Here is a 15,252-nt window from a genome sequence, read left to right as displayed (position 1 = left end):
GCTTGTTATCCGTTTCAGTCCTTTCCATGTAGCTTGCCTAAAGCCAGAGAAGGGCTTCATGTCCCAGCCTAGGTCAGAAATTCAGAATTTCATCCATTCTCTGGTTCTATGCTGAAGTCAGGGTCACATGCATTTCTCTTAGATAAATCATCATTCACCTAAAGCAAATCCTGCTGTTTTTTGACTATCATAAAACCAGTTTCACTGTGCTGAGTTACTTTAAAAACTTATGTTTTCTAGAAAAACTGCAAGGTTTCTGTTACGTCCTTGCTGAACTTTATGGACCTCACATAGCTGAACTGTAAGTATACCTGTATCTTCTTGAGTCCTGGCTTAGTTTGTGCTTTCAGAAGTATGGATGCACTGTCAGATTGAAATGCAGGGTTTTCATTCCTAAAATCACCTGGTTTCTAAAGCAGAAATGCTTGAGAGCAATTCCAGCTCGGTATTTGGCACAGCTGTTCCTGAGTGAATAAATACAGGCTGCTGCTGCTAACCACTTTCATGCTGCATTTGCCTCTCAGATCAGGCCCACCTGATGTAATTACATTTTGAAATTCAGCTTGTTTGGCTGATGGAGGAATCTGAATAACCTGTGTGTGCAAGACAGGTTCGACAGAGTCCCACTATGTTAACACTTGTCTCTCATTTTCCCTTTTATCTTTAATCAAGCTTTCTAATTGTCAGCCCCTACATGCTCTTAGCCCTGACCTTGATACACACTCTTGGGGAAGCCCACTAAGTAATGTAAGTGATTAAAGAAAAATAACATAGATCATTTTATTCCCCTTTGAAAGTTCTTAGTTTAATTAACAGAGCCTTTGTTAGACCTTCTCCCTCCCTAGGGTTTTTATTTTTATTTTTAAAACTAGCCAAGGGACTGAAAGTGCTTACAGGAAGAAGTGCTCCAATTAAACATTTTAATTTAATTCTTGATTGGCCCAGAGGTGTGTCCCAAAAAGAAGGAAACAGTCCTAGCACTTGCGCTTGGTGATTAAAGGTTAAGGATCTTTGAAGGATTTCTGGTTATTTTTCTGAGTTAATGACTGAACATTCATATGTGCCAAATTGCATATGCATTAACTTTAACCTTTAAATTTTTGTCAGACTTTTGATTGATTAAAAAACAGAAGAGTCATAATGCATTTGGTTCAGGTGCTGCATGTCAAGTGCAGTGCTTTTTTATCATCCAATTTTAAATGCTGAGTAGGATACCATGGCAGAAAGTTATTTAGAGTCTAACAGTATACGGAGCAGTGGTTATGGGCTATGATGAAGTGCACTGAGGCTGTCATGTAGTTCTGAGATTTAGCTTCCCATGGGAATAGCTTCTGCTTCTAAGCACCCAAAAGAACATAATTGTCTCTCTTTTTGCACCATTTCATTTAGCATAGACAGGGAAATGAATGCTGATGTGGTCTGCCATTCCTTGAGGCTGTGTAAACAGGATCCAGGACAACCACTTTGTCATCTTTACCCTCCTCCCAAGGTGAGTTGCTTTTTGACTTCTTTCAAAGTTGTGAGCTGTGGACGGCTGCTTAAGCTGGGATTGAGAAGTACAGAGGCTTTCAGGCCATGTGTATTGTTTGGGGGGGAGGGGGAATAAACATTTTTAATACAGATGCTTTCAGAAAATGCCTGTCTGAATGGAAGGTACACAGCATGCTGTTTGGAGTGTCAGTAATGTGGCTGTTAGGAAGTGGGAATTGCAGTGCCAACCTTCCTTTTACTAGCCTGGTCAGAGACAGAGAGTAGACCGAAAAAACTCATTATCTCCAGACTTTATTGTTAAGCAGCACAATAGCCCCCAAGCTGATACTCAGCTGCAGTTCACCTATACCCCTATGTTACCGTGGCACAAGAAGTTATCCTGCATCGTCTGATCAGCTGTGACAGCCTGTGTGGGCCCTAGCTTCCCACCACAAATGTGGGGTTATTTGACTTGGCTTGGTCTGCTGTGGGAGAGGTTTAAGCTAACTTGCACAACCTTTTACCACAGGCTAGGGATGTACGCAGTTACAACGGCAGTGGGGATGGATAGTTATTATGCCATGGGGACTTGACTGTGTGTCAGAGCTCTGTGACACTCAAACACAAACGCACATGCACAGGTGTGCAAACAGATACACTTGGTTGTGGTGGTTGCTTTCAGTCACCATGCAGCCCAGTTCGCACTGAAACCTGACAGCAATAGTGGCTCTCTGGCAATGTCAAAAAAAAAAACAAGTGATTCACTGAGAAGTCTATTTTTGGAAATATTTTTCCTGCATCTGGATAAATTTCTCCCTGATTTCTAAAGGTTTGCATAAGGTATTTTTACACAGGGTCTTGCCTCGCAGCCACTGAAATCAGTGAGAGCCTTTTTATGGGCTTCAATGAGCTGTGGTTCATCTCCAGGATAGATTTAGTTCACCTAATATTAAGAGCTGCAGAAACACTTGTATTCCAAGAATGACAATAGCGTTTATGTTATAACAGGTGGGTGCCCCATATGACTTCTGTGCCCTGTACCATGTTAGCATAAAGATATACGGGGGTGCAACCAGGCAGGGATGAAAGAAAATATGTGCTGGAGAAGAGAGGGCCCACACTGACCTGATTCAACCAGGACATTGCCCAAACTTCATCAAACATGTTTCTTCAGAAATTCTCCATCTGAACTGGTAAAACAGTTCATGGCTCTTTCCACCCTTCCCAAAGCACAGCAGATCTGCCCTGTTGCAGGTGCTCTATTAATGACAGCCAGGTCTTTATTCATCCCACAAATTTTCTTTAGTCTCCAAGAGTTTCTGCCCCGATAATTGCATAGGTTTTTTCCTCCTCTTCACTTGTTATAGCAGCAGAGACCTTGTCAGTGACCGTACAGTCTCTCTCTTTTTTTTTTTCTTTTCTTTTTTTTTTTTTTTCCATTTTTGTTCTTGTTATACAAGAACAGCCTGAGGAGTCCTCAGGCTGGAGGTGAGAGCCTAGCAGGCTTTCCCAGTGTAGCAGAGCAAGCAGCAGGACAGCTGTGGCACCCGTGGCTGCACGTACACTGCAGTGCCAGCCCCAGACATGGATTTTTTCATATGGACTTCCTTGCTTGTGTCCGGGGAACAAAAAGAAGTTGAAACCATCCTGCATCCTGACTTCTGCCTGGGGCAGAAGTGCAAGCCACCTCTTGGGGTGACAGAGGATGCAGGCAATGAACTTCAGTTAAAGAGGGGTTTGGGCTCTCCGTGTAAGCAAAATTTTTTCCTGATTTGGCAGACCGTGAAGCTCAGGGCAATTTCTAAAGGTCACAGCTAGCCCTGCACAGGCACAAAAGAGGCCAAGCCAAGGGGAAATGGGATGTTTTAGCAAGCAAGGGCAGCTTTTTAGCCAGTTTTAGGAGTTTGTCATAAACCTTTGCACCAAAATCAGGGTATTCTTACCCATCCTCCCTGTTTTTTTGTTTTGTTTTGCTTTGTGGCTGTGCATCAGGAAAAGCTCTCCCTTCCAAATGGTGGTTATGTCCCACTTTCTGTCAAGGCATATTTGCTTCTCACCAGGATTAAGGGAGCTCTATTAACAAAATGATTTCTTTACCCAGGCTTTAGTCTCCATCTTAGCACGTTTGGTGCCCCCAGACAGCACAGTGAGATGGAAGAAGAGCAGGGCTCTGAATTCATGCTCAAGTGGTTGATAAATTGTCCACAGTAACTCTGTAACAAGTCAGACTGGGTAAAGATGAATTACAGGTGGGGGAAAAAAAAAAAAAAAATTAATATACAGTCAGAGACACAGATGCATAAAATGCAGTTTACCTCACATTTGCTCCTTTGGTTTGTAATTTGATTGATCACTTCAGTTATATGAGCCTGCAAGTGCTGGCTCAGTCCCCTGCCAAGTATTTGAGCAAGACTTTAATACTAATGACTGCTTTGTTCAACAATATCAATTTTTCAGGTACTTCATTTATTCATTTAGACTTTTGGATGCACATTTTCCAAGAATTACTATTGTGTTTGTACTGGCAAAGGGAGTGAAATGCAAGCTGAGCTACTTGCCCTTATAAAGCAGTATAATGTTCTGGTTTTAATTGTCTTTAACATGGTAAATATCAACACTTAGCTGCTTTTTCAATCTAGTTTATTTTGATACGTTTCTGTGATGTTGCTCTAGTTGAGATCACATGTATCACAGAAAGAGCCATGTCTTCAGAGACCCAGCAAACTATCTGCATAATTGAGACGTTGCATACCATGTAAGTGGTATATGCACTATATCACTTCCCCAGTCTCTGACAAATTAGCTGAAATTAATTTTTTGCCAACCTGCCCAGAGCCATTAGTGCTCTGTGATTATTCTAGGAGACTTGGCTCCAACTGTGAATAAAAACCACTGCTCTCTTTCCACGGAGCAAAGCTCTCAGCAAGGAGCTGGAGGGCAGAGCCTCATCAGCAAGCTGCCTGGCAGGGCAGCCCCAGGGCTGAAAGAGGGTTGTTTTGGGAGCAGACCCTGATGTTGGTGGGGAGAACTGGAAGGATGATGAGGTGTTGGTGCAGATCACCAGCATGGCTGTGCAGTGCTGTGAGCAGATTTCACTTGGTGTGGGGTCCCGTGACCCCACCTCATTGCCACCAGTGGCCCATAGACCAGGGCTAGAAGGGCAGGTGCAAGGGTAGGCTCTCCTGCTGTATGTTTCTTGTGCTACCAGAGGCTGTCCTTTCCATGTTGTATGAGAAAAGTGGCTCTGGGGACTCCTCCAAGTCAGGAGGCCAAATAACATGGTGCAGTTGAAGTGACATGTAGGTTTGCCATTGGCAGCTGAGGTCTGGGCAGCATCTACAGTTGCTGTAACATGCCTTGTGGCTAAAGCTGCATCAACAGAGAATAGTCTAATGATGGCTGCAGTACTGCACAGAAGTGCTGCCAGTGGCTACATCTATCCAAGCTACTTGGTTTAGGATGACAGGATATTGTTTTAGCTAAAAATGTTCATCAGCTCCAATGGTGGAGGGCTTTCTGCACTGGGTCCTGTGACAGGGATTTTCCTTCACCAAGTGAAAAGGGCTGAAATAGGGTGAAGGCTTTGGTGCTGCCTGCCATCCTCATGTTCTGGTCCAGGTGGGGAGCAGATTTGCAGGAAGCTCATCTCAATTTCTCCCTAGATTGTGTTAAGCCAGCTGGCCTATTCAGTTAAATGGCAATACTTAAATTGATTTTGTTGGGGCTAGAATAATGGCTTGATTTCAGCACTGGTGTCCTGCTGCTGCCAGTCTCCTGAACAGTTGGTGCTGGAAGGAGCCTTCATTCTTCTTTCTGCCCTTCAGAGTGCCTTTTTTGCTCCAGATTATTAGAGGCCTTGTGACTGCAGACTTTATCTTCATCTCCAGTAGCAGAAATTTACTGGGAGTCATCTTGTATCAGCAAAAATATACATATTTATGCTAATGTCATTTTATTCTACCAAAGTAAGCTTCATTGCCACAAGCGCTGGTGCTGGTTCACGTTCCCACTGTCAGACCTTTCACTTTGAACAAAACAAAAGACACATCCCTCATGGACATTACTGTGGGCAGCCTGATCTTTGCAGCAAGCCTGGTTGTGCAGCTTTCATCTGAGTACTGTGGCTGGGATTCATAGTTTTTCTGGGTGACATGGACTGGCTGAGCACTTTGGTCATGTTACAAAGCCAATGCAGTGGAGTCAACAGAAGTTTTGTTTCTAGGGAAATGAGAACTAAAATGAAGGTATTTCACACATTTGAATAGGGATGTGTCCGTGGCCTTGCTAGGAGCCTCTTGCAAAAGATGGTTATGAAAAAAGAAAAGGATACAAACAGTTGGGCTAGATTGAGAGTGGCAGTCCTGGTCATAAAGAAGTGTCCAAAACTGCTCGTGTCTGCCTGGGTGACTGTCCGAGCAAGTGCGTGCACACACACTTCAGCCAAATGAAGAGAGGCATGCTCTTCTAGGTTTCCAGCTTGGGATCTCTCAGCTACAGCTCAGATTTTACAAACTAGAAGCCAACAAAGTCTGACTAGGGAAAGCAGCTGTTTAGAGTTTCATTGAATAAAAACACTGCTACTAGTTACTACTTTCTCTCATTCCTCTACCTTTTTGAGTGAAAACACAAACCATGTACCAGGTGGTGGAGCAGAACCAAGCTGTGGGGCGGGAGTGCTTCTGTGTTCCTGAGGAGACCAAGCTGCCAGCCAAAGGCAAATCTTGTCTCTGTGCCCTGTTTCCTTGCTTTGCAGCCATAGGCCATAAAGCAAGATGTTCGGAGGTGGGCTAGGGTCCTGGGAAGCCAGATCTCCTTTTTGGAGATAGGCAAAGCCTTCTGAAACATGAAGTGTTTCTGCTGCAGTCAGAACTGAGCCCTGAAGAAACATCTGACAGGCAAGCTAAAGAAGGCAGCACTTGTTTCTCCCCTTTCACTTTTCTCTCACCATTGCCTCTGCTCTCATTCATTAGCAGAAAATGAAATGCAAAACTAAAACACCAGAATCCTAACCTTCCGTGAAAGAAACCAGTGTTTGGGGCAGGAGAATGGCAGGCAAGAGTGTGAGGTCAAGGTGTTGCTCATGGAGGCCAGCTCTATGTTTTGCAGAGGCCAAGGAGAAAAAATAAATCCAAATGTTGCTCCCAGAACACACAGAGTCCAAGTCTAAAAGAAACAAGTGGATTAAAAGGGCTGGAAATCAAATTAGTTCTCCATGGAGGAGAAAGCTCAGAGTCAAGCCTTGCATGTTTTAGATCTGGGCTTGCACAGAAGGTCCCTATTTTGATTTCTGAGCATGTGTAATTTGGTTTGTCTGTCCCATGCCATTGTAATGATTCCCCTTAAAGCCTCTGCAGGATGAAAGGTGGGAGCTATAGAACAAATCCTATTTTTGCTGGTGCTGCTTAACGAGCTCTGCAATGTTTTTATACCTTGATATGCCTATTCCTGGTAAAAAGATGATGAAAAGGAGTTAGAAAGGGAACTGTTGGAATGTTTTGTAAATATCTGCTCTCCTATCCAGCCAGGATAGAGCGGGCTAACAAGGATGATAAATGAGAGACAGTTAAAGTTGCTTTGTGTACTTGTTTATGATGAGGAATAGATCCGTTTACAAATAATAATAATAATAAAGCTGGGAATACCAGGGCTCTGTGGAGGGCATTAAAGGAAGGCAGTGACTGAAATCCCAGTGACCACCCCACATCCTAGCCTCATCCATGGCATGGCCACCTTATGCACTATGGCAGCAATCAGCTGGCCAGGCTGAGCTGATTTGGGTGGATGGGGCTGGCTGATTTCTGGGCTCCACACACCCGTGTCCATCAGCTGCCAGAGCCCTGGGAGCCCAGTCCTGTCCTTTCTCTTACACTTTCTCAGCACTGTATTGCTGTAGCTGTCTAAACTGTGTGCTGATGCATTGCTGCCAAGAGCAGGAAACATTTCTCCCTTCCTGCCCAGCAGAAAGGGTTTGATGAGCCTTACCTCCTTGGAAACTTTTCATGCATTGTATTCTATTTTAAGCCAGTTTCCTCATCTGAGCATCAATGTCTTTTATTGCAGAAACGACAGCAACTGGCAGCACACACAATATAACTGTTGCAAATGCAAGATATACGTTTGATTTTGGGGACAGAACTTGCCCAGTGGGATGGAACTAGAAACCATTATCTTGGCTCCTTCCTAGCATCTCTCATCTATTATTTGTGACATACCCACATTTTTATAAGACTAGAGACACAAAGATGGTTTACATATGTATAAAGCATTTAGAAGTCTGTGTTCCTTGCTGCTTGTTCTTATTTTTCCTTATGCTTTTCTATTGTTAACCATAAATTTTTGACCCTTGAATCTCTCACTTAATTAATTTGCTTTGATGATTGCCTACATCAATTATCATGACATGCTAAATTTTATCCACAGTAAAAAATGTTGATAATGGTTACTTGAAATGCAAATATATGCTGCTTTAATATTCCAAGCTGGCATGCACGCTGTTCACTAAGGTGCTGTCACTTAAGGGATATTCTCTTTCTTTTAGAAATACTTTAGTACTTTATACTGTAGGCTGGGCTGTAGGAGGAACTGATAAGAGGTCATCTTCTGACAGAACATTTTGTCCTTACTAACCATTTTGATAAGAATCAAAGTGCTAATATATTTGTTACACACCGGTATGTTTTTTTTTTTTTCTTTCCATTTGAGAGAATTTCAGAAGTAATTGATTATTTTTTTTTTTTAAACCAAACATCAAAGCCCACAGAACAAAAGCAGTTCTTTTTTTCTGAACGAGGGTAAATGAGCGGTACTTTCAGCCTTCTTTCAGCTAAATGCTGAGGGAAAAGGCAGTAGCCTTCATGCAGACCAAGTCTACATAGATATTACTGTTTGCCAAGATAGCCTTATAAAAGCAGGGCAGTATATGGGATCTATCATCATTGAGATGGAATAATGTTGTCCAAAAAGGAGAATGGAGCAGCAGGAGGAAGCACGGTGATGATAATTCACCAAAAGCAAATGCTTTTGCCTGAAGTTTGCACACAAATCTGCAAGCTGAGATCATCTTGGGGCACCCAGCTGCTGTCTGTCATATTAACAGGGTTTCCTCATGAGTGTGGTATCCCTGCTGCTCCCCAGGGACGTTTCTCAGTGCTTGGCAGTCCCCAGCTGTGGTAACCATCAGATGGTGCACGTTCAACCACAGCCCTGCCACACTGTACGTGGCATGGCCATCTTCCTGCTGGCCGCAGGTTCCTGGCTGTCCCTTGCACTTGCAGTTGGTGTGTTTTGTGAGAAATTTCCTCTCCTCCTTTGAGGAGGATATGTGTTACCTGGGGGGGAGCTTGGGGAATTGAGTTATCACTGGTAGCTGATGTCTTTGTGTTCCGTGGCCTCATAATGGCCAACTGATGTTCGATTTTCAAGGGTGCCTTTCCAAGGTCTTTTCTAGCCCTGTTTTCAATAGTCCTCCCATTCTTCCTTTCTGTTTAAATGCAATTATCCTCATTTTGAAAGAATCCCAAAACAGTCCTTCAATGCAATTTTACATGACCCAGCAGCAAGGCAATTCTTGCTGTTGTCAGCAAGTACTTTCCCTCCAGGACAGGTATTCCCAGAATGAAGAGATGACATTCCTAGAGTCCAACCAGGAGATTTGCCTTTCAGGTGTTATTCCTTCTTGTCCTGCACTCTGGCTGTTTCTCTGCTGGGATGAACCTCAGATGAGGATAGCCCCCATGCGTGCAAGACCATACTCTACCACAGCAAGGCAACACAAACATAACCCTTTTCCGACCATCTAACGAATGGGTTACTTTTCTGCAGGAATCATGGAGAAGCTGGTTTTCTACAGCTCACGTGATGCAGTCAATTTAAAAGCTGAAATTCATATCCTGATCTGGACTATCCCTCAGGAAATAAATGATGCCCTGGAGCAAAATAAATGAATTCTTGCCAATGGATTTTCATATTGGGTGATCAGATAATTGATTGTTAGTCCAATAAAAAGTAGAAGATGATGCGTTTGTGAACTCATACATCATTTTTGTGCTGTGACTAATAAAAATAAAAAAGGGGAGAAAATGCTGAGATACTGTGAAGCTGATCTGTTTGTTGTTTTTTTGTTGTTGTTGTTTTGTTTTCTCTCTTTTTTTTCTTGCTTTCCTAGGTGGGGCTGAGTACTGCAATATGGAAAGCAAAAAGGATTTTGAAGACTTCCAAGGATCTGGTAAGAAATCCATGGCACTAGGGTGTTTTACACTGTATTTGCATTTTACCAAGGTCCTTGCTTATTTTGGCTAATTGTGAACCCATCTGATCATCATAGAATTGGATGCTGACTTGCTCCTAGCTTGTGTAGGATCATCTCTATCAAGTGAGACTGGAAAGAAGGAGAGGGAGATTACAGAGAGGAAATTTGTGCAGCAGCTGAGGACATTGCATCTGTTGGCTCCATAGTGCAGCTCCGCACTGAGACACTCACTTGTGAAAAATACAAGCATATACACATTTTGTTTAGATTTTTTTTTCAAAGTTAGGTATTTTCCACTCAGCCTTGTGCTGTGACCTTACTCCCAGAGATGCATCCTTCCTTCAAACTTCTGTCAGTGTTTATCATTGCTGAGCCTCAGCTCCTCCTCATTTCAAGCTTCCCCTTTGCTATCCCTGCCTTGCCCTTGTGGCCATTTGTAGGGGGAAGTCTCGTGAGCTGCCTTGCTGCCTCAGAGCACAGTGAGTGCTCTTTGGAGTTGTCTGAAATTCAGGCAATGGCCTAAATGCAAATTCTACTTAGTTTTTCCTTTCTGTGCCTCTAAACTTGGAAGTTGGGATTGGAAATTTTCTGCCTCCGTCAGTTTTGCAGATTATAGTAGATCTCTTCTCAGTGGCAGAGAAGAGAAGAGCAGCTTTTATTCTAATTTATGAAAGTTTGCTTCCAGTTGTCTTCATGCACTTAACCTAGAACAAATGTTTTTTGTTCTCTGTGAAGAAATTATTGATGTTGCTTCTTCCTGAACCCTCACTGTGATGCTACTCACAAAAAATGAAAATTGAGGTGCCTAATTAGCCTTCGGGCAATTGCCAAATTGTGATGCCAGGGAAATAAACAATGCACTGGAGAGATGGGTCTCAGTTCCTGCAGAACAGCAAACAGCAGGATCTTATTCATTTTCCTTCCTGTTTGGTGCTGTGCTTCTGATGGCTTGAGATTTCCACTCAAATTACATGCCATTCCTAATCCCCTTCCCAAGTCCGTGTGCTAATGCCTACAGCACTCAGTGACACTGAGTCAAGGAGGACCTCGCTGTCGGACTGAGCCTGGGCACAGGTGTGGGGATGGAGAGGGATCGATGTGCAACTGCGGCTTCCCAGGATGCAAGGCTCCTTACCTCCTTTGCATGCGCTCCACAAGCTAGAATCAGGAGGGCGATCCCTTCTCTTTTCTACCCTTGGCATGCCAGGCTTCATTCATCGTGTGGCAGGCTGTGGCTGGCCTCCATGGGCCATCCATACCATGTCCTTTGGGCTCTCCAAGGTAGGTTGGTATTAGTTCTTGGCACAATGGGGTCTCTTCCAACTTGCTAACGCTCTCCTGTGTCCTCAAAGCTGCTCCGCAATGCCTCTGTGCCTCCTTGTTCTCTGTTGCTGTGCCCTTGGCCTCTTTCAGCTTCTACTTGCCTGTTACCAGCAGGAAGGATGAGCAAGCTGTGCCCTGGCTAAATACAGTGTGGCGGAGCTGGGCTTCAGTGTATTTCTAAGCCTACATAACTGCACAATATGAGGTCAGTTCAGATTAAAACAAATAGCATGTCATTGCTTGGGCTTCTCCTGCAGTTATTCCTAGTGTGTTTCTTGAAATGATCCTTTTAGAAACACATTTAAAAGCTAGAAAACTTAAAATAACACTAAGGGCATAAGTGTCTCTTGCAGCTTCCCTTTCACCTGGGTTGAAGTTAATTTCATCTGAAACCCAGAAAAGCAATGTAGTAAGAAGCAGAAAGGAATGTCACCAGGAGAGCACAGTGTGTATTGCCCTGCATAAGCCCCATAGCCTAGAATGGCAACGTGTAATGAAAGCTGGAGGATCCGAGAACCCCCTGCCTGTGGTAGGACATCTCTGCATCCAGGCCAGAGAAGGTAGAAAAGCATTCACTGGGTCTCTTTTGAGCTTTGGCCCATGTTGGAGGGCAACAACAAGTTATATCTGTGCATTCTTTCCACAGCCACTGTTCTGGGTTCTTTTGTACTGTGATGTGTTTGGGGAAAGGACCCTCCAGCTTTCTGGAAAATTTCTTGCAAGCTAACTGTCCCCAGCTCTGCTTGGCAGCTGTATGCAGGTGTGCATAAAACAGAAGTGATTATGGCTGTTGGCAAGGAGGATGGGAGGTCAGCCTGGTTGCCAGGGCCATCGTATTTACTGGGCATTTCTTAAGAACATTGTAGGTCTGGGAAAAAGAAAAGGTATTTGCCAGATGTAGAGTTCTGTTAAAAAAGGCTACAATCCAAATATCTAATAAGTATCTCCATTCATTAAATGTAGCAAGCCATCTGACTGCTTTAAAACAAATACCAACAAACATCAGGGGCTTTTTTTTTTTTTATATATATAAAACCAATTAAAATAATTACTGAAATGTCATTATGGAATGCTAGTAGGTATTGAAAAAAAGTTGTGTTATCAATCACTGTAAGCACCTCCAGCACTAACTTTTCTTATGGATGGAGAAGACACGAAGAGGCATATTTCAGCAACAACAGAGAAAAAAATACTTCAGGCAGAAGAGTTGTGGCATTAGCATTTAATGAGAGTAAGCTCCATGTGTACAGTCCTGTAGTGACTACATGTTGCCTGTAACTCATGCCTCTGCAGCAAGAGAAGTGGGAAGCCACAGAGGGAGCCAAAAGAGAATTGTAAGGCAGATCAGATCATGAACCAGCCTCTTGCTCACTCACTCAGGCTACTCAAAGAAAGTAGCCTGCCTCTTCCCTAAGACATGTTCTGCAATTTTAGCATGGCTTGGCTAGGAATGTCTGCTCGCCTGTGCTCTTCTCTCTTACATGTGCACACAAAAATTATCCCTGTGCTCCTTTGCTGCCTTTTAAGGCCATGTAAGCAGAGTCAAAGAGTTACGCCCTGCTTACTGTGAGGACGCAAAGGCTGGGGACCCAGCAGCTGCTGCAGACAACTTCTGCAGCTAGTCCTCAAAGCCCAGTTCAGCATAGCCCATACTTCTCCCAGGACACCATCATGCCAAAGCTGGGCAGTCTGCTGGGGCTGCAGGATTGTCTCCATTTGAAGCTAATAGAGCTCTAGTTGGCAGCAGTTTTCATGACTAGCTGAGAAAAAGGCAGGAAAGGTTTTATTCTACTTACAGCGAAGGGTAAACTTTAAGTGAAGCCTGAGAGCAGAATAAAAGGAGGTCTGCTTTATTAATTTATTTCTTGGAAGCTGTGTAGTTTGTATTTCTGGCAGAGTTTCGGCTCTGGATGACTTAATTTCAAAGACTTTGCTTGCTGTGATTTAGGCTGAAGTGAGAAGCCAACAGCTCAAATGAAGACAGCGCAAATCTTAACATGATGGAAAGCTTTAAGAGCCTCTAGTGTTTTTATAGGCAGCCCTGGGATTAGTCCTACATGGAGGAAGTGGGGGAAGTGCTTTCTTTCTTCTTTCCAGGAAGGTGTACAGAGGTTTGGTTTGCAAAGCACTTTGAGAAAACTGGCGTCCTGCTTTTGTGCCTCCCAGTCACTGCCTACCTGGCCATATGTGCATAGGCACGTACACCCTCCACACCTGGGCACTGTCATTGCACAGTAGAAGAGACGGAATTAAAACCTCCACTAAAATCATGCCACTAAGCTATGTGGTTGGTTAGATGGCAAACAATGTGGTGGCAAGGTAAAAGCATGATATTTGCAGAGGGAGGACCAAGTGTGAAGTGAAGGGCTGCATTCCTCTTGCCCAAGACCTCATCCAGCCTGGCCTTGAACACCAGGGATGGGGCATCCACAGCTTCTCTGGGCAACTTGTGCTAGTGCCTCACCACCCTCTGAGTAAAGGATTTCCAACCAGCATCTAACCTAAATCTTCCTTCTTTTTAGTATAAAACCATTCCCCCCTCATCCTGCCACTGTCTCCCCATGTCATTTGAGTTTGACAGAGCTGAGGAGAGTTAGCTGGGGTTTTCTGCAGGTTTCTTGTCTCTTGGCTCCCCTGAGTCCTCCTTTTTTCTTCCTGCTCTGAACAGAGTGGGACTCTCATCTCCAACACTCCTTGTTGCCTATCCAAGCGAACACCTTCCTGCCTTTGCTGGAGCTGCAGGGCGGTGCCCTGACCACCGCTGCAGCACTGCCTCTGCCCTGCAGTGACACCTCAGAGCCCTCCATCATTCAGAACTTTATATGCTGATGTTACTGCCCCTCATGGCAATTAACAGTCTTTCAGTGTCCTCTTCTGAGTTGTATCCAACACTTATGTTCTGTTTTATGTTAGATTTGGGTTGTAATCTCATTAGCACAAGAACCATCTTACTTTTCTTCTGTATGCAAAGTGTGTAACACAAGGGATTGGCCCAAGGATAGAAGTGCTATGGCAATATAAATAATTACCCTCCTTTGCATAAAGTAATGAGTATGTCCATCTGCTCAACTGTATCATATTTACATGCTGAATACAGCCTTAGTGAGTACAGTTAATTAGACTGTGCACTGACTATCCCTCTGTATTTATTGGCCACCTGAACACTTGGTGTTTAAAGACTACCTGAACTTATGAAACCACATTAGCAGTACGTTTGTGGGGTTGATCTCCAATGCAGCACGGTGTTCTGTAACCTGAGAATTAACTAGGAAGGTCTCTCTCTCCTGAAGCTTCCTGGATTGGCCCACAGTTATGGTGTACTAATGATGAAAGAGTTTATCCTGCAGCAGCTGCCTTTTACAGCTTGCAGGGCTGGCCAAGATAAAAGCTAGTTATGAGATTCCCAAGTAAAAAAATCTCATGAAAAATCAAGGACATTCTATGCAAACACTGGATCCTCCTATTTCTCCCCTTTTTGGGGTTACTTTTGAGTTTTGGCTTATCCAAAGCTCCCCACCAAGTGTGCAGAAACCAGCCTTTTAGCCTCAATGTGTGCTCCCATTCACTAGTTCTGCACTAAGTGTCAGACACTGTTGTGTTTATCCAACATGAGAACTGCGGTTTTTATGAGAGGTGACAAAAGTAACTTTGGTACATGACAGGAGACAGCTTCATGAGAGCTTCTTCTGTTTAGCTTTACAGCTTTCTGAAAATAAGCGTTGTTGGTTTGTGAAATGTTCAGTTGAAATCCCAAAGTTGACTGCTGTGTCACATCTAAATCCTCAAATCCTCTGGCATGTAGCATCTTTAGTGGAGTTTTTTGTGTTTTCAGATGTTATTAGGCAGAAAACATGATGTAGCTCTGAATTTGGCTGTTACAATATCCGAAGCCATGCGGCCTCTATGAACTAATGTATTCATCTTTTATCTTCCTCCCCTCCAGAAAAGCACCACGAGGTTCTCAAATCTATGTGCCTTTCCTCTTCTGGCTAACCTATGTGAGAAGATTAAATAGTACGTATAAAGTTTTCAGTCCTCAACCAATACCAGAGTATGGTACATTCCTTTCTTTCAAAAAGAAAATTCTCAGCTTAACAAATCTCCCTATGCTTTACTGCTGTTTCTTTCCTTCTTCACATGACCACTGTCCAGGCAGTACAAAGGGGGCTTGCAGAGGGTTCAGGCAGGTGAGAGTGCTTGGAGAGATCCCT

General features: G+C 43.7%; 1 protein-coding gene across 2 annotated transcripts in view; it reads left to right on the top strand.

Annotated features, from left to right (window-relative positions):
* AOAH (acyloxyacyl hydrolase) overlaps nucleotides 1–15,252 on the top strand; it is a 73,965-nt gene that overhangs the window by 17,453 nt on the left and 41,260 nt on the right. For both annotated transcript variants that reach the window (XM_084509667.1, XM_084509668.1), the window contains exons 4-7: nucleotides 241–301; nucleotides 1,390–1,489; nucleotides 9,635–9,694; nucleotides 14,985–15,055. In XM_084509667.1, the coding sequence (XP_084365793.1) occupies nucleotides 241–301; nucleotides 1,390–1,489; nucleotides 9,635–9,694; nucleotides 14,985–15,055 (292 nt within the window). The remainder of the gene's footprint in view (nucleotides 1–240; nucleotides 302–1,389; nucleotides 1,490–9,634; nucleotides 9,695–14,984; nucleotides 15,056–15,252) is intronic.

This window comes from Aythya ferina (assembly GCF_964211825.1).
Source record: "Aythya ferina genome assembly, chromosome: 2".
In the NCBI taxonomy this organism is placed as follows: Eukaryota; Metazoa; Chordata; class Aves; order Anseriformes; family Anatidae; genus Aythya; species Aythya ferina.
The sequence above is the reverse complement of the archived record's forward strand: the minus strand, read 5'-3'. Positions and strand labels throughout refer to the sequence as shown.